General features: G+C 36.0%; 2 protein-coding genes across 6 annotated transcripts; both read right to left on the bottom strand.

The window, feature by feature from the left end:
- Nucleotides 1–4,560: 4,560 nt before the first annotated feature.
- On the bottom strand, nucleotides 4,561–7,934 carry LOC130728247 (uncharacterized). Of its 4 annotated transcripts, none has more exons than XR_009015615.1 (9): nucleotides 7,690–7,933; nucleotides 6,777–6,823; nucleotides 6,440–6,638; nucleotides 6,194–6,361; nucleotides 5,995–6,105; nucleotides 5,830–5,909; nucleotides 5,644–5,739; nucleotides 5,423–5,546; nucleotides 4,561–4,912 (listed from the first exon to the last, which is right to left on the bottom strand). XR_009015615.1 is itself a non-coding variant. In XM_057579637.1 (9 exons), exons 3-8 carry the CDS (start codon nucleotides 6,550–6,552, stop codon nucleotides 5,442–5,444), a joined length of 675 nt encoding a protein of 224 aa, XP_057435620.1. In that variant the 5' UTR covers nucleotides 6,553–6,638; nucleotides 6,777–6,823; nucleotides 7,690–7,933; the 3' UTR covers nucleotides 4,561–4,912; nucleotides 5,423–5,441. The 4 variants fall into 4 exon arrangements, 2 of the variants coding, with proteins under 2 accessions (XP_057435620.1, XP_057435621.1); XM_057579637.1 differs by having other exon boundaries at nucleotides 5,830–5,912; nucleotides 5,996–6,105; XR_009015616.1 differs by lacking the exon at nucleotides 5,644–5,739 and having other exon boundaries at nucleotides 7,690–7,934.
- A 3,898-nt stretch (nucleotides 7,935–11,832) lies between these two features.
- LOC130728246 (uncharacterized) lies at nucleotides 11,833–19,895 on the bottom strand. Of its 2 annotated transcripts, XM_057579636.1 has the most exons (6): nucleotides 18,653–19,895; nucleotides 18,191–18,470; nucleotides 14,939–15,080; nucleotides 13,679–14,852; nucleotides 13,255–13,565; nucleotides 11,833–13,184 (listed from the first exon to the last, which is right to left on the bottom strand). In XM_057579636.1, the coding sequence occupies exons 4-6, from the start codon at nucleotides 14,068–14,070 to the stop codon at nucleotides 12,451–12,453; spliced, it is 1,437 nt and encodes a 478-aa protein (XP_057435619.1). In that variant the 5' UTR covers nucleotides 14,071–14,852; nucleotides 14,939–15,080; nucleotides 18,191–18,470; nucleotides 18,653–19,895; the 3' UTR covers nucleotides 11,833–12,450. The 2 variants fall into 2 exon arrangements, with proteins under 2 accessions (XP_057435619.1, XP_057435618.1); XM_057579635.1 differs by lacking the exons at nucleotides 18,191–18,470; nucleotides 18,653–19,895 and adding an exon at nucleotides 15,338–17,083.
- Nucleotides 19,896–24,115: the final 4,220 nt, after the last annotated feature.

The raw sequence follows: 24,115 nt of genomic DNA, 5'->3' as shown, positions 1-24,115 counted from the left end.
AATGATCTTGTTTCTTAGAAGCCAAATCAACCTTGTAATTGCAAGCCACACCGTTTGCTCCCCCTTCTCTAATTCAAAGGCTCCAACTCAATCCCGTGCCGAAGGAAATGCAGCCAACGGTTTTCTGGTAGGACTGTGAAATGCATAATAATGTTCATTATATGTTATGTGTAGCATTGAATAATTATTGTTTTTAGTATGTTCTGCTAGTTGGCTTGAATTTGAGTGGTCATTAGCAAATTCATGGGGACCTTGCAAATTTTTTATTGTGATTTACATGTAGCTCATTTTTTTTTTACTGGAGACGCGCATTAACGGACCACCTTCTCCCGACGACGACTCTTCCTCCAATTGAGGCACACGTAAATCATGTTATAATAAGAAGTCTTTATACAAATCATTCCATGAGTTGATTTTCGCACGTGTTTTAATTTATTTCTACAAAAGTTTAAAAACATGGAAACACAAGTCTTCACTATGCCAGAAATTGCATACTAAAGTTCGGAAACGCTTTAGTAAAACACGCAAAAACATTTTAAAGCGTTTACTCCGAAAGCGGTTTCAAAAAGTGAGATTAATTAAAGCGCTTTTGGTTTGCAAACGCTTTACATGATTATAATAAATTTCATCGAATCTCTTATGGCGTTTTTCATAATAAAACGCTTTCAATTTTTTTTTCTTTAAAGCGTGTCACTCGAAATAAACGCTTTAACTAATATAAAAAAAATGGTAAACCTCCTCTCTCCCTCTATTCAGTAACATAAAGAAAGGAGCAAAGAGGGATAATCTCACCGGCGGCTGCAGGCTGCAGCGGTCTCCGGCGACGCGCTGAGAGAACAGAGAACGGAGGCGACGTTCTTCTCCATTGGGGTTCTGCAGTGGATCCTGGGTGGATCGGAGGAGAAGGCCCCGACTAGTGGCGGTGTAGTGAAAAATTCAGGCTGAGGAATTCTGAGGTGGTGGCGGTGGTGGCTATCTGGAGCGCTGGTTTTGGGGGTTCACTCCAGATTTCTGTCAGATTACTCTCTTAGGGTTCCAACTCCCCATCTTGGTATTCAGCTCCACTCCCATGTCTCTGATGCCAACACTCTCTTGCGCTTCTTTTACGTTTTCAGGAATGCTCATAATGCATATAAGGTGTTTGAACAAACGCATGTTAGAGATTGTATTTCATATAGCATCATGATTAATGGGTTTGTGCGTGCGGGTTATGCTGTTTGTTCTCTGAATTTTTTTGGGGAGATAATTTATTCAACATGAATGCATTAGCAAAGTGTTATCTTACTCTTGATTGGCTATATTACTCATTTTCCATATTTTTGCCCTTAATGATCTTCACCTAATTTGCAGATCTTTTGTAAATGGACTCATCACGTTGCAACATTGTTATTCTTGGGACTTGGGCTTTGGTCCTAGAAAGATACTATATTTGAAGAAGGTTTTAATTCAATTGGGTAAAGTTGAAGCTAAAGTGGTTGGGTTTTGAATCTAATTGATTTCTTATTTTAAGTCAATTTTTATTTGTTGTTCTATGATTTTACACAAATTGTGTCTACGCATGCTTTGAAATCTAGCGGAGGTAGCTGCTTTCATACTGTTGATTGAAGCTGGTTGGTTTCTGAGGATAATATTCCAGATTGTGGGCTTTGTCCATAGGTGAACTAGTTTGTTGCTTTTTTATATGCTTGTAGCATATGCGGGGATGGTTTATTCCTGGGTGGTGTTACACTCCTCCTACTTCAATTCAATCATGTGGACTGAAGTGGATCTCTGGAGATATGCTAGTGAAAATGGGGGAGCTGTCTTCAATCACGCATAATTAAGGCCCATTTGGGGCTCATGGTATTTGTATTACTGGTAGTTCTGATATGCCTTGTTTTATTCTTAGTGAACTTGCTTATGATGTAGGGGCCATCTACTAGTTGCAGTTTTAATTTGCTCTTATATTTTACCTTTGTACTTGGGTTCTAGCACCCCTTGTGCTAGGACAATTCATTTTGGCTTACCAAAAAAAAATGAACTAGGTCAGATTTGATCCCCATCATCATCTCCATTCCGCTGTCATTTTCTATCACTTTGTATTTTTTTAATGAATGGATTGACAAGAGGCTGGTTAGCATAGTTAGAAAAGAAAGTATGCTCTCTCTCTCTGCACTCCATTATTGAGCGTAAGCATAATGTTTTTTGTTTCAACTGGCTACTATAGGCTTAGCTGTAGATGAGAACCCAGTTAATTGGTGTGGTTCTTTGATGGATTCTGTATTGTTCAACTATTAATTTTCTTATATTCTTGGGATTAATATGAGCATGTAGTGACCAAACTTTATATTGGACCGACTTGTGTGGCAGGTTTGGGCATCTTCTAGGTGTTAATCTCCAAAGCATGGTGTGATCCATCAAATTCTTTGTAAACCTTTATTATCACTTCATTTATCAATTACTTCATAATTCTTAGTTTGGAATTTGGATGTTCTGTTTTCCATATACATATTCCTTGATGCCAAAAGATCATGAAACTTGATTTTTAAATACAAAACTGTTCTTTCATCTTTTATCTTTTTTGTTCTGCATTTTTAGTTTCTTGGTTCTGTTTGGGCTAAGTAGCTTGGTTGCATTTTTTTTCCAATTTGTATTTGAGTTTAACACTCCTTGTGCTAATTTATCTGAATTTTTGCCTTTAAAAAAACTTTTTTTTGTCGCTATTTTGTAGATTCCCCCGCAAAGAATTGAACAGCTAAACTAACGTATTGAAAGAAGGTTTGCTGCTAAACTTTCTCATAATCCTTTGTTGATGATCCAAGTTGTTTGTTATTGTTGCTTTGTTGATGTAGTCTTGTCTGTTAAGAATCACTTGGATAAAAATATTCTATGTACTCTAAAATTTATTTGGTTAATTTTGTGAGGTAAGTTAGAACCTGACAGGTGTTTTGACAAGGTATCATGTTTTAAAATGCTTTTATAAAATAAGTGTTGTAGAATATCATGTTCTATAGCGTTTCTTTTAGAAAAGCGCTTTAGTATGGAGAATCTATCATATGACATACAGCGTTTGTTTTCCAAAAGCGCTGTACAATATGCGTACCTTACAGCGCTTTTTAAGATAAAGCGTTGAAGAATATTACATTCTAAAACGCTTTTTCGAATAATATGTTGTAGTATACTGGTATACTACCACACTTTTAGGAATAAAACGTTGTAGGAGGTCTCATGTTCTACAACGCTTTTTAAAAAAAGCGCTTGATAGTACTACAGCGGTACATTCTACAGCGCTTCGTAAGCGCTATTAAATTGAAAAAATAAGCGCTGTAAAATGCGATTTCTGGCGTAGTGCTTTTTCTTCAGTTCACAACTCCAATTATCCTCCGCGGACCGAGGAGCACTCCAAAAGTTGAGACAGGTATTCCAAAAACAACTTTCGACCATTAAGGGAATTCTCCTCGAACTTGACACTCTAGAAAAGAGATAACATGAACCAAGTAAAGAACCCATAAATAAATTATTTTTTGATAAACACCCATAAATAAAGTAAATCAACATTGTAAAAAGGTCTATTTCTTAAATGACCGAAAAGTACAAGGCAGAAGCAAAGCAGAAAAATTACAAGAAAGGAAATGTCTAAGTTGACAAACCCCTGAGCCAGCCTCACACTCCATGTTTTTGACCATTTCTCTTTCTGTATTGGTCTCTCCATTTCCTCATGCGCCTAGGTTTGTGGTTCTATTTGTGGACCGACCACCTCTTTAGCCAAGAGATTCTTGACCTTTGAGAGCTCATCCTTAAAGTCGATTTCCTAGTTCTCCACATCCTCTAATTAATTAGGAAACTTCATGTCCTTCTCTACAACAATGTCAAAGGTGGCTTACAAATTCTCCATACATTTTAAGGCTGGACAATCTTCAAGTCCTTGTCTACAACTTAGCTTGCTGAATGGAAATTTAGAAATTCTTCACATCCTCTACGGAGATTTTCCACTTCTCAACAGGCTCTTAATTAAGCAACCTTCAGGTCCTTCTCTATACATCTTGGTGAAATGTGGCTTTCAAATTCTCCACATCCTCTACGAATGTTTTCCACTTTTTGAGATTCTCTTAAGCAACCTTCAGAGGTCCTTCCACTAGCACAAAAAAGGGCTTGGGTAGCGGTTCCCTTCAATGTTGGGTAGCGGTTAAGTGTGTGATGCTGAACTCAGTGTTGCTAAATTTGGGTAGCGGTTCCGAACCGCTACTCAATTAAAATTTAGGTAGCGGTTCCAAGAACCGATTCCTATCTCTAAACATTAGCAGCGCTTGCAACCGCTACGCACGTGTGAAATGTTTTTCCTGGAACCGCTACCTAACTCGTTTTTTTTTTTTCAATCGCTACCTACACATTAGCAGCGGTTATATCCGCTACGCAGGTAGGGTAATATTTTATAGGAACCGCTACCTATACATTAGCAGCGGTTATAATTGCCACCTTTACTCTTTTTTTGTTTTTTTGTTGACAGTCCATTTTTTTTTAACAGAAACCAACAAATTCTTATTTTGACGGAATAAACCAATAAAATTAGAGCAATGCTAATTTCATAGTTGATACTCAATCCATATATTTGCTGAAACCATAACAAATTCCATATAGTTCTGAGATCTCAAATAAATTCTACCCACAAACTAAATAAACAGACATTGATTGTAAACTACACTTAGAAACCAAATTAATTAAAAATTGTCCATAAACTAATTCCATAGATCTAAGATCCCGGAAACTAGATACCAACAACTACATTGTAAGTGGCATTCCTCTCATGGTAGGCATAGTCTATTACCATTTTTCCAAATGAAACAACCAGTGAACTTGTTTCCTTGCAGTTAGTCTTCCTTCTCAGTAGCAAAGGCAACATCGAACTTCCATTCAGCAACAAACCTTTTTTTTCCTGGCATCAAAAACTTATCTGTTAGAATTATTTAGATTAGATAAAGATATATAAAAATCAATCACCATTTAAGTTACATTACTTGTATTCTAGAAGCTGGAATATGTGCATAAATAGCAAAGTTTAACAAAAAAACTAGCACTGTGGATCAATATATCATACAAATGACAGCCATATAGGAAGCATGAGAACAATAATTTGAAAGACTAAGATAATTACAACAGTATCTTATCTTATATATTAAAGTCTACACATAAAAGTATTTAGACAATTAAAACCAACTAGCAATCAAACAATCAATCAACCACACCAACAAAACCAACCGGCATCATGAATCTGAATCAGAACTTTAAAGACACACCCCACATCTACCACCAAAACATTTAACATTGGCTCTTGACAACACCACCCCTATCACGCATTGTCAAACTTTCAACACAGATTTATTACATTATAACCCAGCAATAAAGGAAGATCAATCACAAGCTTAAAGGTTCAAGATAAACTTACATCCCAATAAAAAATTGTGCTACTTATTCATAATGAAATTCTGAAGAACATAGGAAGACCACTCCTCCCTTATCTCATCCACTTGATCTTGACTAAAGAAGTTGCAACTTAAGTCATAAGCATCCTAGTCATTAAAAAACATAAAACACTAAAGTTATAATTGAATTATATTATCCAATAGATTTAATAATTACAATAACATTAGGACTAAAATTGCATACCTTATCTACAGGATGTGGGAGTTCATAAAGGATCAGACTCCTCATGTATCTCAATACATAATAACCACAATCTACATCATTCATTTGATGCGGGCACTATAAAACCAAATGAATTTTTAACTAATTGTGATAGTGAGCCGAATTTGGATATCACATGTAAGCTACAAATTTAGGTTTTATATATACCTTAACAGAGCTCCAGTTGATGGTGTTTGATTTCTTTTTGGGCAACACATGTTCTCTTTGAGCGCGATAAGTCATTAAACCTGTACCAAAAATAGAGGAAAACTTGATATAAGCAAATGTTATATTACATAAATGAGATAAATAGAATATATACAAATATCTTACGAATCAAACAAGTTTTTCATGGCTGTGTAAGTTCTTGGATCACCGCGCATTGAGTCATAATATGTTATAGAAGCATCTGAGGCGTTGATGACAATCAACACCCAATGCCCCCTACAAAAATGATGAGTTAGGAAACACTAAAATGACACATATATATGAAATAAATATAAATGTCAAGCTAACCAAAATTTAGACTCACCCACAATTGTAAGGTGTGGAAAAGATTCTATTTGGATTTTCATTCGCTGAGAGCGCATCAGATATAAACTGCGATTGTTTAGTTTCATAGATGTTTAATTTGACAGGAGATAAAAAACAGAACCTCTCAGCTAAATTGTTTGGGAGCAGAACTTGATCATACAAAAACCTGAAATAGGCGAATTAATTTCAATGATTACATGCAAGAAATTAAACACAAGAAAGACTTTAAAGTTTGGACAGGTACCTGATATACACACATACAACTGATGCACTTATTTTTTGGTGATGGGTAACTTCTTTAAACTGCTCTGCGCCAATGAAGTCCACTTGTTCACAATTGAATAGGCTAAAGGGCATCTCTACTTTCTCTTGCTTTCCTAATGCCAAAAGATTCTTTGCATGTGCCCAAATATATTGGCAATTAGGAAGTTTCTCTTGCTTTCCTAATACCAAAAATACTTAACGTTTTCAGTCATCACTAGCTACTTGGAATTGGACCCAAGATCAATAGCATCTTACTTGATAAATGTAAAATGAAATTTATCATGTTGGGCATATAGAGTTAAATGTTTGGCTCTTACCAGACACTGCACTTTAATTAATTTGCTAAATTCCACGGGAATGTCAACTGCAACAAGAAAATGAATTATTAACAATGAGAACAACAATACCAACAACATTAATGATAATCCTCAAGAGGAAATGCATTGCTCTTCAAGGTTGAAATTATAATATCTAATTCAGAGAAAAGGCTTCTTAATCACAAACTATGTGGACCTGAAGTTCTTATCATGTTGGGGTATATTACTAGTACAATCCACTGTACTAAACATGCATCAACTTTCTACGTTTGCAAGCTCAAAACAAGTAGAGAACAATAAAAGAAGGGGAAGTAGAATCAATTCTGAATAATTATAACAACTTGAACTCAACCTTCCCATTTCTAATGCAATGTCCCCTCTGTGGAAGTATGAGATTTGGAACTTAACCAGTTTTTGAAGCACGTAGGATTCTATATAATAGCAATTGGATAAATCTGCCTTTACACAGAATTAATGGCAGAGAAAATGTAATAACCCTATTTGACTTTGGCAAAACCTTGATTTGTTACCCGCAGCTTTAATTTTTTTAGCCATAAATATGTTAAAGACGACAAGAAAAGAAAATGGTGATACATATTTCTCATGACTATGGGAATTTGAAAGTCAAAGTGAAACTGCAGTAAAAAACTGACAATTATTTTCTTATTTTTGGAAGATGAAGGAAATATTATTAGATATCAAAGCATGGGAACAAGGCTTATCCACATAGTCATAGCAAAAACAGAACAAAACAGGGGCTCCAACACCACAAAAGAAACCGGAAAAGCTAAAACACATACAGCAAAGAAAAATACCGAAGAGTACAAATGCTAAAAATATAAACGCCAACCCTCCTCAATTCTAACCCTCACCACCACATCACCCAAACAATTACTTAAGGAGTGTGACCAACCTTGAGGAGAAGAAGCAGCAGAAACGGCTCTTAGAGATGTGAGTCGATTGCAAGGATCTACGGCTCGGTGAACAGAGATGGCGCAGAGATGGAGCAACAGAGAACGTCAATGGTGCAGAGATTGAAGATCAGCAAGGGTTTCAGAAGGAAACTGACACTGCTAGTAAAAGAAGAGATACGCGTTTTAAAGGGAATTGGAAAGTGGAGCGCGGGTTAGGGTTTGGGGAAAAAAATTAAAGCTTTAATTTACTTTGGGCACCACTTATAAGGAACCGGTTATTATAACCGCTACCCAGCAACGAAATTTCCAATTGGGTAGCGGTTCACTATTTTTTATTTTTTATTTTGAATTTAAAGATAAATAATCTCTTATAATTTTATTTTATATAACATTTGGGTAGCACTTAACACTAACCGCTACCTCATAAGTGCTACGCAACCCTATTTTTGTAGTAGTGTTCTCTACAACTTCGTCAAAGAATGCTTTCAAATTCTCCACATCTCGTAAGACGATTTTCCACTTCTCTACATCCTTTAGGGAAAGCCTTCAGGTCCTTCTCTTCAACTAGGTGAAATACAGCTTTCAAATTCTCCACATCTTCTAAAGAGGTTTTCCACTTCTCCACATCCTATTGGGCAACCTTCAGTTCTTTCTCTTCAACTTGGTGAAATATGTATTTCAAATTCTTCTCCACATTCTCCAAGGAGATTTTTTATTTCTCCACGTTCTCTTTGGAAACTTCTAGATCATTCTCTAAAATTTGGTGAAAGACTGCTTTCAACTTCTCCACATCTCTAAAGATGTTTTCCACTTCACCACATCCTCTTGGGCAACCTTCAGGTCCATCTCTATAATTTGGTGAAAGGTGGCTTTCAACTTCTTCATATCCTCTTGGCCATCCTTTATGTCCTTCACTACGTACTTGGCGGACCATGCATGTTCTATAATTCCATCTCCTTTTTGGCCGGCCGTGAGGTTCTTGGCCTTGGAGATCATGTCCTTTTTTTTTCTCTTTTTGGTCAAAGATGTTTGATTAACATCCAAAATGGTGCCCGTAGGCAGAGAATAATATCACAGAGTGATATTGCAACGCAAACATATCAAGTAAATTAAGAGCAAATCATGCTTACTCAAGCAAATACATCACAGAGAAACCATTCTAAAGCTTATAAACTTCAATATTTAACAATGAAACCAACTGACTTTAGAGCGAAATAAATTTTTCTATTTTAATCAGAGCTAGAACTTACAACTCATTCGACTCTACCAGAGTTGCAATTTGTGCAGCTTATTGGAAGGCCAACATGACGGCTTCAATGACATCAAATTATATGTCTAGGTAACGTCACAGAGAACTCGTACAGGAGAAATGATTTCTGTACAGACGATAAAAAATGAGGTGGGAGAGGCAGATGGCAGCGAAGGTGGCGAAGGCAGTTAAGACGGCATAAGCGTAGGCTTTCCACGTCTTCACATCCTGTTGGGGCTCCTGCGGCTTGGAGTCTGAATCAATTCATATCTGGATTAAGTATGAATAAAGAGTACAAGATTTGGTTAAGCTATACTTCAATAGTATACCCCATTCCATTCATGTTAATTACTTTTGAAAAAAAAATTGTCGATTGAGTATGAACTCACAAGTGCTGTTTTTCTAATGCACAACTATAGGTTGGCATGTGCTTTTAAGATACCGAAGCTCGTTAATTATTAATGAGTTTTCTTTAATTGAGAAATTTATGTGTTTAGAACATATATATACCTTTTTTTTTTGACATATAGAACATATATATACCTGTTTATGGATTTATTGAGTTTTTAAACTTGTAAACCATCAATTTTTTCCCTGACTGCTACGTACCATTATAAGATGGTGTAAACAGTGTGTTACATTTCACACCTACCCAGTACATTGTTATTTTGTCACGGTTTCCTGCTTCTTGTCTTGCTCTACTGGTGTATACATATTTCTTCTTTCTGTTAAAGGTTTGATGGATCATATTCAGGCATAATCAGAGTACAAAGAAACGATATGATCCTGACTTGTTTTAATTCGCATCAATCATATAGACATATACAGTTTTTTTTTCAAACAACAAAAATATCATTTAAAAATCACATGAGAATGAATTCGCATAATCAGAGTACAAAGAAATTATCCCCACCCAACAATATTCAAACAGCAAACATCCTAAAAACCTAACCCTTACAAAACAAACCACCCAAACAAAGGTTGAAACAAGACACTACCACAACAACATAGCTCCCTGCCAGCCTAAGAACACCAAAACAAAACGACGAAAGGGAAAAACACTCGCACATTAATTTTTTTGAAACTGTTTCACATCGATCAAAGTTAATGGAACTTAATAATTGTTCATTCTTAGTGAACTAGCTAGCTAGTTGCATTTACCTCCATTGCCACAGGAACAGGAATTGCATGACTCACAGCAACAGTCATTACCGCGAGTACTTTTGCAACCCCCACAGCTTGATGATTTTGTGCAGCATGAGCAGCATTTGCAACACGTGTCACAGCTGCAGGAATCACACGAGCATGATTTGGTGCAGGTGGTGGTGGTGGTGGAGCAGGAGGAGCAGCCTGCATAAACAAGAGTTGAAGCTAAAGCCAAGCCCAAGAGGAAAAGAAGACAAGCAACCTGAGCTAATCTCTTGTTGTTCAACTTCATCTCTCTCTCGATCACTAACTCACTCTTTCTATGTGAAATATCTCTTTCTTATTTTTACCTTGTGAAGAGGCAAGCAGCAATAGGTCTATTTATATAGCCAAATTTTTCATGAAATCCGAATGATAGTTGATAGATCAAACTCATCTTCAAATAAGAGGAGTGGTGTTTCCGTTAATTTATTCACACACTTAGCTTTTTCTTATATCTTAATTTAACTTATTTTTTCTTTATATCTTTTTTGCTTTTTTGTACATATTATTACATATGATATTTTTTAGTCCTTTTTTTATTTCTCTCTCTGGGTGTGGATAGAAATGAAGTGTTATCCATTCCCCTGCTCCAACATATATATGTGTCCATTTCAAAAAAAATCATATATATATGTCACTCTATTATTTTATTTTTCCTTATTTATTTTTATTTTCATAAAGGAAATTTTTTCTCTGCGGAATAAGTGAATATACAGGACAAAAATGTGGACAGGCTATATAGTAATTCAAAGCCTTAAACAATGACGTTGGGATTCATTTATTGTCAAATCTCAGTGGCCTACATATTTGAAATTCCATACTTATGAAACTTATATTATACCGTAGATGTACAGGAAAATATTCTATAGTTTTATTTATATAAATACTTAAAATAATATAAAAAACACTGAACTTTATTTTTACATTAGTTTTAATATGAAAAATATTCATTTTTCATTAAAGTTTTTCACCGTATAATTTAAACTTAAATAACTATAAGTATATATATACTTTTTTCCAAATCCTCTTGTACGACATATATATTTTACTATTAATTTTTCATAATTATATATATATATATATATACTCTTAAAATTATTAAATAATATATTATGATAAATGTATTAAATTATATGAAAATATTATCTTTTTGATAACCAGTACGACTTTCATTAATACTTGAAAAAAGCGTCCACAAACATGAGCTGTATTGTTTGCCTTCCTATTAACACGAACATATTTTCATGTATAATATTCTTGTAATTTGTTAAAAAATGAAAGAAACTATATTGTTATGTAGTACATATTTAACATGAAATTACATTTCAAAGTAGTGAAAAAGAGGATGAAGAAGAAGAATAAGAAGAAGAGGCAAGACACAATGGAGATTTATAGCAGAATGGTCAGAAGATTTATGGTGTATTGGTGGATAGTAGAAGTGCGGTTGGGGTTTGTGGGTGAGAGTAATGTCAAGTTTATAGTTCGTCGTGTAGTGGATGGAAATGACAAGACTTTGATGATGGAAATGATAGGAGGGGAATCACTTAGCAGGATATAGTTCCCACACTTTCCTTTTTCTTCATTTTTCCTTGTCCTTATTTCTGCTTTTCTCATCTGCACTTCTGTGATTTGTTAATTAATGAAATCAAATGACAAATGTGACAAGACTTTGTATTTGTGTATTTACTATGCAAGGACCATCAAATTAACAACGTAACAACAAATTAATATTACCAAAAGCAGCAAGTGAACATTACACGCAGTGACCTGTCAATCTATGGTTCTGTCTACATAGTTATCCTAAACAACCTAAGGATAAGTCATCAAATTAATATTACAGAGCGTTTACAAATGAATATTACACGATATGAAACACTCAATTTGTGGTGATGTCCACATAGCTATCTTGAATATGACCAAGAGGAGCAAAATTCGCAAGCCAAAATTCTGCAGCGAACATGTCAAAACGAAGACCATATGGGCCGTGTCAGTATCCGGAGGCAGCATCAGCATGCCATTGCCATTGGGGAGCAATAGGCGGCATAGGGTGTCCAGGAGTTAAATGGAGCTATATTATAGGAAATAACCAAAAAATTAGATAACTTCCAAATACAAAAATTAATTGACAAGCTAGTAGGGAACCAAAATATTAGTCTACTTAATCAAAATATACATGTATATAGTGATTTATCACATGACCAATAGCTATAGCAGGATGCAAATCTGGTGGACCGGCTTCTCTTAGTGGAAGGTATGTGTTACAACCCTTAGAGGAGAAGGTTATGAGAACCACTTGGAACTTTGTTGCCACAAGGTATCCCATCTATGGCAGTTGCATCCATTTATCAGGGGTGGCCGGGTCACCATGAGGAAGAGTGAGTCGATCATGTAAGGCATTAACAATCTGTCTGGACCACATGGACTCATACATCAACATATTATGTTCAAGTTCTCCTATCAACGATGCCCTAATCCAAGGCCAACCGTCCTCACCATAGGAATGCCCCAGTAATGCAGCAATGGATCTATAGCCACAGTTGTCATCATCCTCAACATTTGTAACTCCGTCTATATATGGATGGAGAAAGGCTGGAAAATGACTCATGAAATAGCTTGTATCAGAATTCTTCACACACTTCTTCCTCTTTGCTGGTTGTGAAGCCTTCTTTGCTGGTTGTGAAGCCTTCTTTGCCGCTTTCATCTCCATGTCAACATGTTCAAACCCTGAAGGATCACGAGTCAAGGATCCTATTGTTCGACCCTTGGGTGGTTTGCTCTCCTTCAACTTAAGAGTGCGGTTGGACTTTATCCGAACCTCAGGAGTACCCAGTGAACTGCTTTCAGGACAATATATCGCCTGAAGCTTCCTCCTAACCATACTCTGCCCTCCAGTATCCAAAGAATGGAAATAAAGTGTCAGTGCATCTACTTCTGGGTGCATTTCTCCATGGTTTAGGCCGCAAATATTTGAGCTGCCAGTCTTTGCAACAGGTACATGCTCCCAACTTAGGCTCTTCCAGAATGGATGAATTGCCTCATACAGAATTCTTCTGTAACCTGCAAGTTCACAAACGTGTCACATTCAATAACAAATAGAAACAATTGACAAGAGTGGTTGACCGGTAACCTGCAAGTTGACAACCGCAAGGTAGTCCATGAGTCTCTCTCAATAAGCAATCGCATCTGCCGCCGTAGGACTTCGTTCTTATCTGTTCAGTATCAATGAGTTGCAAGCATTTGTTTGACACAAATCCTCTAATATTTATGTAGAATGGGGTCTTGAAAATGTGATCAATTCTGTTAATACTGCGCTCAAACGATGCTACTATCTCAGTGTGACGATTCAAGGTCAAACTATGCGACACATCCCATGAAGTGGCCAGGTCACCCTTGCTGTTCCGCAACATCCTCTTCAAGCTGGCATGTGCACCTTCAGCCCTGCAAACAAACAACGCGCCTTATTACTTTCTACTTTAAAACATATAAGAATTAATACTGTAATAGTCTATCAAATGAAAAACATATAACAAGTAATAACATATTTCTTGTACCTGTTGCTTGTTGTTGTTCCAAAATGCATCACATGATTTGTCCATGCCTTGGAAAGTTTCTCCTTGTGGACCAACCATGTAGTAGAACAATAAGTGATAAAGTTGTTGTATTTATCCTTGCACATTTTAAACAATTCCATCCAATGACCTTCAAATTCTTCAACTGTTGCAGCATCTACCAACTCGGCCCACTTGTCTATAACCTCTACAGCAAAATTATTTGTGCCAACATACAATTTGCACTTTACCAAAACACACTTTTTGATGTGCCACAAGCATAATAAATGGGTAGTTGTGGGAAGGCTTTGTTTAACAGCACCCAGTAAGGCCAGATCTCGGTCAGTCACAATCACTGTAGGCAATCTGGCTTGGTCGGCAATAAGAGACTTCATACACTTTTAGGCCCAAATGTAGTAATCTGTGCCCTCACTACCAATGTAGCAGAATGCTATTGAGTATGTTTTATCTGTGGAGGTTAGGCCAACAATCTCGAGCAAGAGTAGTTTATATTTGCTTGTCTTGTATGTGCAATCCATGATCACTACATAAGGAAATGTGTTGAACAGTTTGACAGCATTCGGATGAGCCCAAAATACATCTTTGATGACTTTCGATCCAGGTTCATTCCTTTCAAAGTGAACATACTTGTCACCGTCCAACTTCTTCAGCAAGTGTTGCATCTCTGTCAATGACTCACGAACGGATTGTCAAAACCTCTTGCAAACACCATAAATTTGTCGGATGGTAGAAAAGGTTGCAGGATTTTTTTCCTTCAAGGACAACAACATCTTTCTCGGTGGAACCCGAATCTTAGCCTGTTTTATCACTTCCTCCTTCTCATTACTAGTTAGCCGACCAACGTAATTGTGGCCAAGTAGTGACTTAGCTGGTTCATGGATGTGTTTACCCTCCATCACCTGAGCCACCAATATCTACCATTTTTTGTAGGTCGTCCTTTTAGTCTAAAAGGACAACCTGTCTTTTGTGTTTCTGTTCCTTCAACAAGATCATGTTCTTTGTAGGGAGCATACAAACCATGCTTCCCACACCCCAGATAAACATATTATTTTCTTCCATTCGCACCACTATCAGACTTTGTGATCATCAGAACATAATTATTTCTAATCGAAATGTCGTGAACCCATTTGAGAAGATCATCTCATGTAGGGAAACGCTGTTTAATGAGAAACAAGGCATAAGACATAAACAAGGCATAAACAAAGCATAAACAAAACATGCAAAAATTTGTTCAATGGGTACCTGATTAGTTGCATATAAATGGGAGACATCTATACTTATACTCGGGGGTACAAATGGACCAGGTTGCTCCTCTTTAAGATGATCATTTTCCAATTCAGCCTTTATCAATTGTGATTCACCAAAAATATAAGAGTCTGTCATCCTATTCATATAAAATACGGTAAATCAATGTTCATATTCAATACGGTAAATCAATGTTCATATTGAAACCGGTAAATCAAAGTTCATATTAAATACGGCAAATCAAAGTTCGTATTGAATATGAACTTTCATTTTCCGTATTTGTTCGCGATGCAGAAGCCTTAAACCACCAACTTAACTACCTAAACTAACTACTTAACTAACAACTAACTACTTAAACTAATTATAAATAAAGTACTAAAAACTAACAACACTTACCAGGAGATGGCGGCGGTGGTGGTGGTGGTGATGGAAAGAAGGAAAGTGGATATGTTGGTGGTGGTGGGAAGAAGAAATGTGAGGGAGTTGAGGAGTAATGGTGATGGAAATGAGTAATGTGGGAAAGGTCCGTGACCTGCTTGTCAGAAAAAGTACAGGGGTCATGGGAGGAGTTGGTGGAGGGAGGAGTAATGGTGGAAAAGGTGATCAGACTGTGAGATAAAATACGGTTTTTGATATGCCGTATTCATTATACAGAATACGGAATATAAAAAACAGTAGAGTACATTTTGGGTTAAAATACAGTTGTTTATATTCTGTATTCATTAAACAGAATACGGAATATAAAAATCCGTAGGGTACTTTTGAGTTTAAAAAAAAAGGGTGGGACGGGGAGCCTAAAGGGTGGGGCTCCAAACCCAATTCCCGATTTCTTTGCTAACGCAACTCCACTCCACTCCTTTGGCTTCATATAAATCTAGCATTCCATAAGCAAGCTCATTCCATGAAGATGAAATATAAACTCTACCAGTAAAAGAGGGTCTTAAAAACATAATTCTTGGCTTATATAAATAGCTGGTGCCACCATTCAAAACCTGGATTGAAGCTACGATTGGAGTCCAGCAGTCTAAAAAGAAAACAGGTTCACCTCTCACAGCGAGCGTGCGGCGTTTGCAGGCGGTGAAGGAGCAATTAGGGAGGGTGAAGAAGTCACACACCTGGGTTCTATTTCGGATCTATCGTCGCACGCCCCAAGAACCACCGCCGACATTGTTTGGCATAGACCCACGAACAAGCCAGCCACCACCGGACCCAATGATGTCGGATCTGAAAGAACCAACGAAGCCAGATCTGTAACACGACCCCAAAAACGAAACAGCAGCGAGAACGACTGAAAAAGGAGGCGGACGATAACGCCACCAAACGCAGAGCAAGACACTGATGAAGCACGAGGAAGGAGGGAGAGACATGAGGCGAGCACGACCTAGATAGGCCGATCCAAAGCTTCGCCGCCGTGACAAGAAGGGAGATCGGCAAGGGCGGTCCGCCACTTTATTAAAAGCAAAAGAGGCCAGCCACCGCGAAAAGACAAGGAAACCAGGTCTCGGAAAGTAAAAGAGCAGACAAGAGGTAAGAAGGCGACGGGGTTGCCGCCACGCACAGTGGCGGCGCGGAGGCCACCCAAGGAGGCTGGGTCAAGCGTGCAAACGAGGAGAGAGGGCAGAGCTTTTAGTAGGACAAGTTTCAAAAACTCAAATTTGTTATGTAGGGATAAATAATAGATGAAGTGCAACCAAGGATAGGGTCTTATATTTTTTTTGGTTACGCGGAAGGGCTAAGCCCCAAGAAAACAAGCACTAACTATGCACCGGACCAGGAACCAAGGCCTCCGGAGAATCAGAAGCTAACAATCTATGGCAGGCCCTATTGGGAAATCCAAGTAATGCACCCCAAGAGGGGAATCAAGGGCCACATGCACCAGGTAGTCAGCTAGAGCGTTACCTTCTCTAGAACATCATACTACCATGAGCATGTTTCAGGAGAAGCACACGCTGGATAATCTCAACAAAAGGGTGGGATGGTGCTTGAGGGGTGTTGATGACCTGGACCACTTCCAAAGAATCTGATTCAATCACCACCTGAGGAATGTCCAAACTCATCACCATCTCAATTGCTGTCGCCATTGCCATAAGCTCCGCCAAAAAACTGTTGTGGAACGCTAGCACTCCCAGGCTTTCACATAACCCTTTGAACCACTTCACTAACTTTATCTCTAATTTTTATTGGTCAGGGATTTTCTTATATAATTTTTCACTAACTTCGTCTCTAACTTTTATTGGTCAAGGATTTTCTGACGAATCCTAAAATTTTATCACAGAAGTTATAATGAGTTGGGTGGAGGGTTGATTATGGAGAAAAATTAAATATAGTGTCATATAAGCAAAGTTGAAGATAGTGGATGTAATTTACGTAAAACAAAATTTATCCCTCTAGCTGGCGTAAGTATGATTATTTCAACCTCTGTTATTCTAGGGATATTCTAGATCAGTTCGACCTTCATGGATTCCACACATGAGTAGATAACAATAATTCTCTACTCTTAAATATAGATTCCTCATAAAAGATCAAAGTTTAGGTGTTCTATGACTAACAAATTCAGGCATTAGGCTTATTAGATGATTAACTATATTTCGAACTCAAGAACATGCAAGTGAGTTCCCTACACAAGTTCGAATCAATCAAAATGTTTTGGGTGATCAATCCAAAACATAGCATGAAGAACAAGAGAAATTCATTGAATTACGGACAAAGAACATGATTTGTATTAAAGAGAATCACATAGAAAGTATAAGTATCATACAAATTCATCAAATCCCAACAAAAAAGAGATTAGATATCAATTTTCATGGAAAACTTTACAAATATAGATGAAGAACGAGAAGAACCAAAACCATTGCAATGTCTCTCCGCTGAATCCGACCTTCATAGCTTCTTCTCTAACCTCCTACGCCTCTCCCCTTGTCTATCAAGTGTTTCTCTGAGTTTTCAAGTTTTCGGTCATATTATGTGCTGCCCAATCTCCTAAAAATTACTACCCCATTTTCTTATTAACTGTATACTTTGGAGAAAAAAATCATTCCTATATGCCTGTCCCCTTAACATTGAATGTAATAGTGCCATTGTAGAAGCAATAAATGAGGATGGATAAAACATATTCTAGAGGGTAAAATAGGAAATCAAATAATACTTTTATGAAAATTAACAATATTAAGTGCACTCCTTAATATGTGTTTCTTCTCTCTTTGAGCAATTAAATAGAAAGGGAGATAGTAGATTTTATAGTGAAATTACGTTGTCTGGGTGCTCAACATCCTCTAAGCGTTGCCCAGTGCCCCATGTTTCTTCACATGTGGGTTTCCTCAACTGCCTTGGACACTCAGTGCCTTCTCAGTCTCCCAATGACATGAATACTTCTCAAGCTTTTCATTTTCTCATCAAAACTTGCATCTTTTCCCAATCTAACTGTTCAAATTATAGTTTCATGTGTTATGAACTATATATCCAAATTTTAGCTCAATTTGACAGTTAACAAATGCGGTGTTGCAGTTTTGGTCAGGCCGCTTTGAACTTCCTGCATCAAAAAGTTGAGACCTTGAGATTAGATTTGAAATTTTCATAAAACCTACCCTAAACCTTAATAACTACTAAACTTATCAATTAAAAATTAAAATGATATAAATTGAAGCACACAAGTTAAATAAGTGGTTAAAATGATATCTAAATATACGTAAACTTGACAAAGGAGCTGAGTACTCTGAGTGAGTCAGACGATCCGTCTCTAAGACATAGTCTTCATCTACAAAGGTAAGACGATGCATGTGATATTCAGTGTAAGACAGTCTTCTTCCACATAGTAGGACGAAGCTCTTTGCTTCAATAATTTGTTCCTGAAATTTCAAACCATCAATTTAGTGCCAGCTCACTTAATGGGTTTATGACTTATACATAATTGTCATCAAAACACTAAAAAAATTGTAGGTACTCTACATTTAGACTTAACACTGTTGTCCTATGAATGGGCAACGCCCTAAAATACAACGCATTCCATAGCGTTGTGGAAAGATAAGAAAACCGTTTAATTTTTAAACTTCATGCAACATGTTTTAGGCGATGTTGTAAAACTAAAATGCTGTAGTGAGAGCTCATCCTTAAAGGTGGTTGTCTGACACTTCTCCACATCTTCTTTGGAAAACTTGATGTCCTTCTCTAGATCTTGGTGAGAGGAGGCTTTCAAATTCACCACATCCTCTACAGCGATTTCCCACTTCTTCACATCTTCTTGAGCATTCTTGAGGTCCTTCTCTACAACTTCGTGAAAGGTGGCTCTCAAATTATTCACATCCTCTAAGGCAATTTTCAACTTCTTCACATCATTTTGGGCAACCTTCATGTCCTTCTGTACAACCTGGTGAAAGTCGGCTTTCAAACACTTCACATCCTCTACCATTGTTTTCCACCTCTCCACTACCATTTGAGCAACCTTCAGGTCCTTCTCTACAACTTGGTGAAAGGCGGCTTTTAAATTCTTCACATCCTCTAAAGCGGTTTTCCACTTCTCCACATCTTGCTGGGCCTCCCGCAGCTTGGAGTCTGAATCAATTCATTTCTGGATTAAGTATGAATGAAGAGTACAAGATTATTACCGTGATGTTGAATTCTTGATTTTTTTTTTTTCAGACCATTAGTCATAGGAGGTAGTTTTGCGCAAATGAAGAAAAACGGAGCTACTATGTATAGGTAGACTGGGAAACCTCCCTTCTTTTCATTTTGTTAGTTTATTCAATGTTATATTATTATTTTTTGTTTTATGTATGGACTAATTAATGTTCTGAACCGAATATCGAACTTAGACAAGAGTAAAAGTAAAACAAATAGCAATCATACTTTTTATTCCTTAATAAGATTCAATCCCATACATCAAAACAAAGCCTATGTGGTAGTAACTTTGTTTTACATCATAGTTAATGGAACTTAATTGCTCATTCTTAGTGAGCTAGCTAGCTAGCTGCATTTACCTCCATTGCCACAGGAACAGGAATTGCATGATTCACAGCAACAGTCATTACTGCAAGAACTTTTGCAACCCCCACAGCTTGATGATTTTGTGCAGCATGAGCAGCATTTGCAACACGAGTCGCAGGACGTGTCACAGCTGCAGGAATCACATGAACATGATTTGGTGCAGGTGTTGGTAGTGGTGGTGGTGGTGCAGGAGGAGCAGCCAGCATAAACAAGAGTTGAAGCAAAAGCCAAGCCCAAGAGGAAAAGAAGAAAAGTAACCTGAGCCAATCTCTTGTTGTTCAACTTCATCTCTCTCTCACTAGCTCACTCTTTCTATGAGAAATATCTCTTTCTTATTTTTACCTTGTAAAGAGGCAAGCAGCAATAGATCTATTAATAGGCAAAATTGATGAAGAGCTATGTACAATATGGATAAGATTTTGGTATTCCTTTTTTTATTACAAGAAATGTACGTACAATGTTATTTTCTTGGTCATTTCCCTCATGTTTATCTTTATGTAATGGGCATCTCATCTATTATGAGAAATGTATTAAAATTACATCTTTCAAATATCATTTAAAATGACAGAGAATATTAAATGTTAAATCTTAGGCGAAGTCGGAGTAATAATCATAAACCTCAGGAAATTAATGTTAGTGCAATATACCTAGTAAAATAAAAGTGATTCATGTCTTGTCACATAAAAAAATGTTGATTCATATAAAGTGAAAATATATATAGTGGGAATAATTTTTCCACAAATGAGTGACTCATTGTGTTTTTTTTTTGTTAAAAGTGACTCATTAGGTGTGGATAGAAATGGAGTGTGAATCCACTTTATCCATTCTCCAGCTCCAAAATATATATATATATATATATATATATATATATATATATATATCACTCTCTTATTTTCTTTTTCCTTATTTAATTAATTTCAATATCATAAGGAAGATTTTTCTTTGCTTCATATATATAAGACAAAGATCCAGGCTATTAACAACTTAAACAATGACGTTGGGCTTTAATTAATAGTGTAAATACATGAATACTTCATTTGTTGCCAAATATAATGGAGCCTACATATTTGAAATAATGGCATGAATGAGCGATCCATGAGAGCCGAGAAGCCACTTGTTTCCATTCCATACTTATGAAACGGGATTTGCAATGTGTATCGATTTGTGTCAGAAATGAAAAGATTCAATTATGTTGTGATAAATAAAAGGAAAAGCTTATGTTTACACTCCAATTCTGTATTCGACTATATAGTTTGAAATGCTTACACCTTTGCTGACAAAGAGTGGGTGGAAGAAACTTCTCCCGTGGCAATTCATTTGGTTGACGTTGATTTTTGGCTTCCATGCCTACCTTAATTTAATGCATGATCGCTTAAGAAAAAAAGTATAGAAATGAAAAAAATGAGAAAAGTGTACTGTATATCATGTGATGTGATATATAAAAAACAAACAAAAGCAAGAGAAAATGGGATAAAAGAGCACACTACTAAATTTGTCTTTCTTACCTGCGAATTTTTTATCAATTTTTTTCACAGAAATTTCCAGTGAATTCGTGTGACGCTTTTCCTGCAGATAAAATTTTAATGCAGGCAGTAATAAAATTTCTTGCAAAATCAATTGATTATATCATTATATTTACTGTGGATTTATTTGTGAAAATTACATGTCGGAAAATTTGGTTAAATTTCTTAAAAAATTTGAAAATTCGTAGGAAATATGGCATATAAAATTTTATTTTGGTTAAGCATATAAAATTTTAAATACAAAGCAATTCGCAGAAAAAAATTTGTGCATTTTAATTGTTACTTATTTTCATACGAAAATCATCTGCAAGAAGTTGTATATCCTGTTTACTTGTTTTATTTTTAAAATTAGCTGTAATATAAAACTATTATTACATATCTTCATTACAATTTTATAAGTATTTCTAATTAAAATTAATTTTAAATTGATTGAATATAAAATTCTAACAGATATTTAATAAAAAAATTAATTCAGATCTTTTTTGTTACAATTTTTTTAGTTCATACATTATTTAATAAATAATTTAAACACATTAAAATTTAATGTATATGTATATTACAAATGATATAAAAAAATTAGTTTATTTAAAAATTATAAAATAAAACTTTAAATGATTAAAACTCTTAGATTATCTAAAGATCAGAAAATAAAAATAGATTAATATGAGAAGAAAGTGATCTGAACATGCTACTAGCAGATGTATACAAAGAGATGTTCTCGGATCATTATAATCTGTCTACCTATCTCCTTGCTCTTAGACAGGTGACTTGAATACTGCAAGTTGCAACTAATACCTTCAGCTGCAATCCATCAAAGAAATAAATTTCCATGTTATAAGTACAATCTTGATTATTGGACACCCTAAAAGTACTTTTACATTCCATCAACCTCATTTTTTTTTATCTTTCTTTTTAGCACATTATATTATCTATCACATCTTCCTCTTGTCTTCTCTTATTTAGAGTGCATACGCATTAGAGAGCGGGCGGTCTAATGTGAGTCATGTAATGTGAGATACCAAGAAAAGTCACTCACATTATACCTCAAACAATTGATGACATTTTCGCTATTTTGTGTATGTAAAAGTTATTGATTTTCCAAATAAGTTTTTGAGCCATTTACAAACCATATTTCAGCTCAACACCGCATCTCCGCCACTATCACCACCTGCGACACCACGAACATTGCTTTATCTCAGACTCCAATGTTAATATATTGCCTCTGACCCAATCTCCATTGTTGAGGAAAATTCTGTAAAAGAAAAAAATCTGGCTTCCCGCTTTTCACCACGAACCCCCAATTTGATCCACCACCATCAACCACTAAAATTTGGGCCACCAAGCTTCGATATCCACCACCGAGCCCTTCCCGTAACCCTAACAACTAGAAGATTACACCACATATCTTGTCCCCATAATATTAATTTTTTTTTCTGAATCTATCATTAATTTGAAGTGCTTGTTATGGATATGATTTATGAATTTTTGCTGTTATTCGAATTAAATATATAACTAAGTTATTGTTCCACCATCATTCTTCAAGTATCATTCATTCCTATACACTTGAAAACAAAGCCTAAGACACATCGTCTCTCATCAGCTATTGTTATCACACTTAAACATATACCATAATTAATAAATTAATCTCATAAAATATCTGGGTTTACATACAACACCACCGGCTTCCAACTACCTATGTCCACCTCTCTCTGAATCAAATGTGTCAATCTCTCTATACGAAAAACAAAGAGATAAAGAGAGATCGAATCATCTTTGGGATGCCCCTCAATACGACGAAACTCACCCTCTTCTCCCCATTAAAAAGAACGAAAGGAGCACATGCTAACACAACTAAGGATCAAATCACATAACTCCTAAGAAAACCAATATTAGAGAGTGTATCATGAAGAAAATGTCAGGTATCTCTATCATAGGCCTCATCCATAGAGTTGAAGTTATGGTATTAAGTGTTTTTTTTTTTCTCATGAAGTTATACTATTAAATACTTTTTAGAAATATTATTTAATTACTAGTTATAATTCGACCATAAATTGACCATTTTACCTCAATTTGGCGTCCCAACTAACTCAATTATTATCGGGCCAGTTTCAAAAACACTGTTATTGTTGTGATGAGCAGACTGCAATGATTCATTTCTCACAACTTGTCTGTCAATGCTATGAGGAGTTTGGTTCTCCTATTTAAAGTTTGGTTTAAGTTATTACTATCGTAATGAAAAAGCAGGTTTTGGAACAGTTTTGCCAGGTTCTGCCAGCTTGATATTAGGGTCATAGCTAAAAAAATCACATAAAAATGAATGAGTCTTCAATATGTATTTAATTAGCTTATATCTGCCTACTGCCATATTTACTAGTGGAACTATGAAGGGTGAAATCAATAAATTCTCAACCTACAATAAAACAAAAAGTTATTAGTACTCCCTCTCATCAATAAGAGTTTAATTGAATTTAACCATATTTTATTAAAATTTAATTATTTTGTTGCTAAGGAAACTTCAAGAATTCATATGGATTTTTTTTTGAACTGGATTCATATGGAAATTAAACTGGGAAATAATGCTTAAACTAATACAAGTTCTATGTCCATTATCAATTACGTGTAGGGATGACAACGGGGTGGATATCCGGACCAAGACCCACCCGATACCTGT

The sequence above is a fragment of the Lotus japonicus genome, chromosome 1 (assembly GCF_012489685.1).
Source record: "Lotus japonicus ecotype B-129 chromosome 1, LjGifu_v1.2".
Classification (NCBI taxonomy): domain Eukaryota; kingdom Viridiplantae; phylum Streptophyta; class Magnoliopsida; order Fabales; family Fabaceae; genus Lotus; species Lotus japonicus.
The sequence above is the reverse complement of the archived record's forward strand: the minus strand, read 5'-3'. Positions and strand labels throughout refer to the sequence as shown.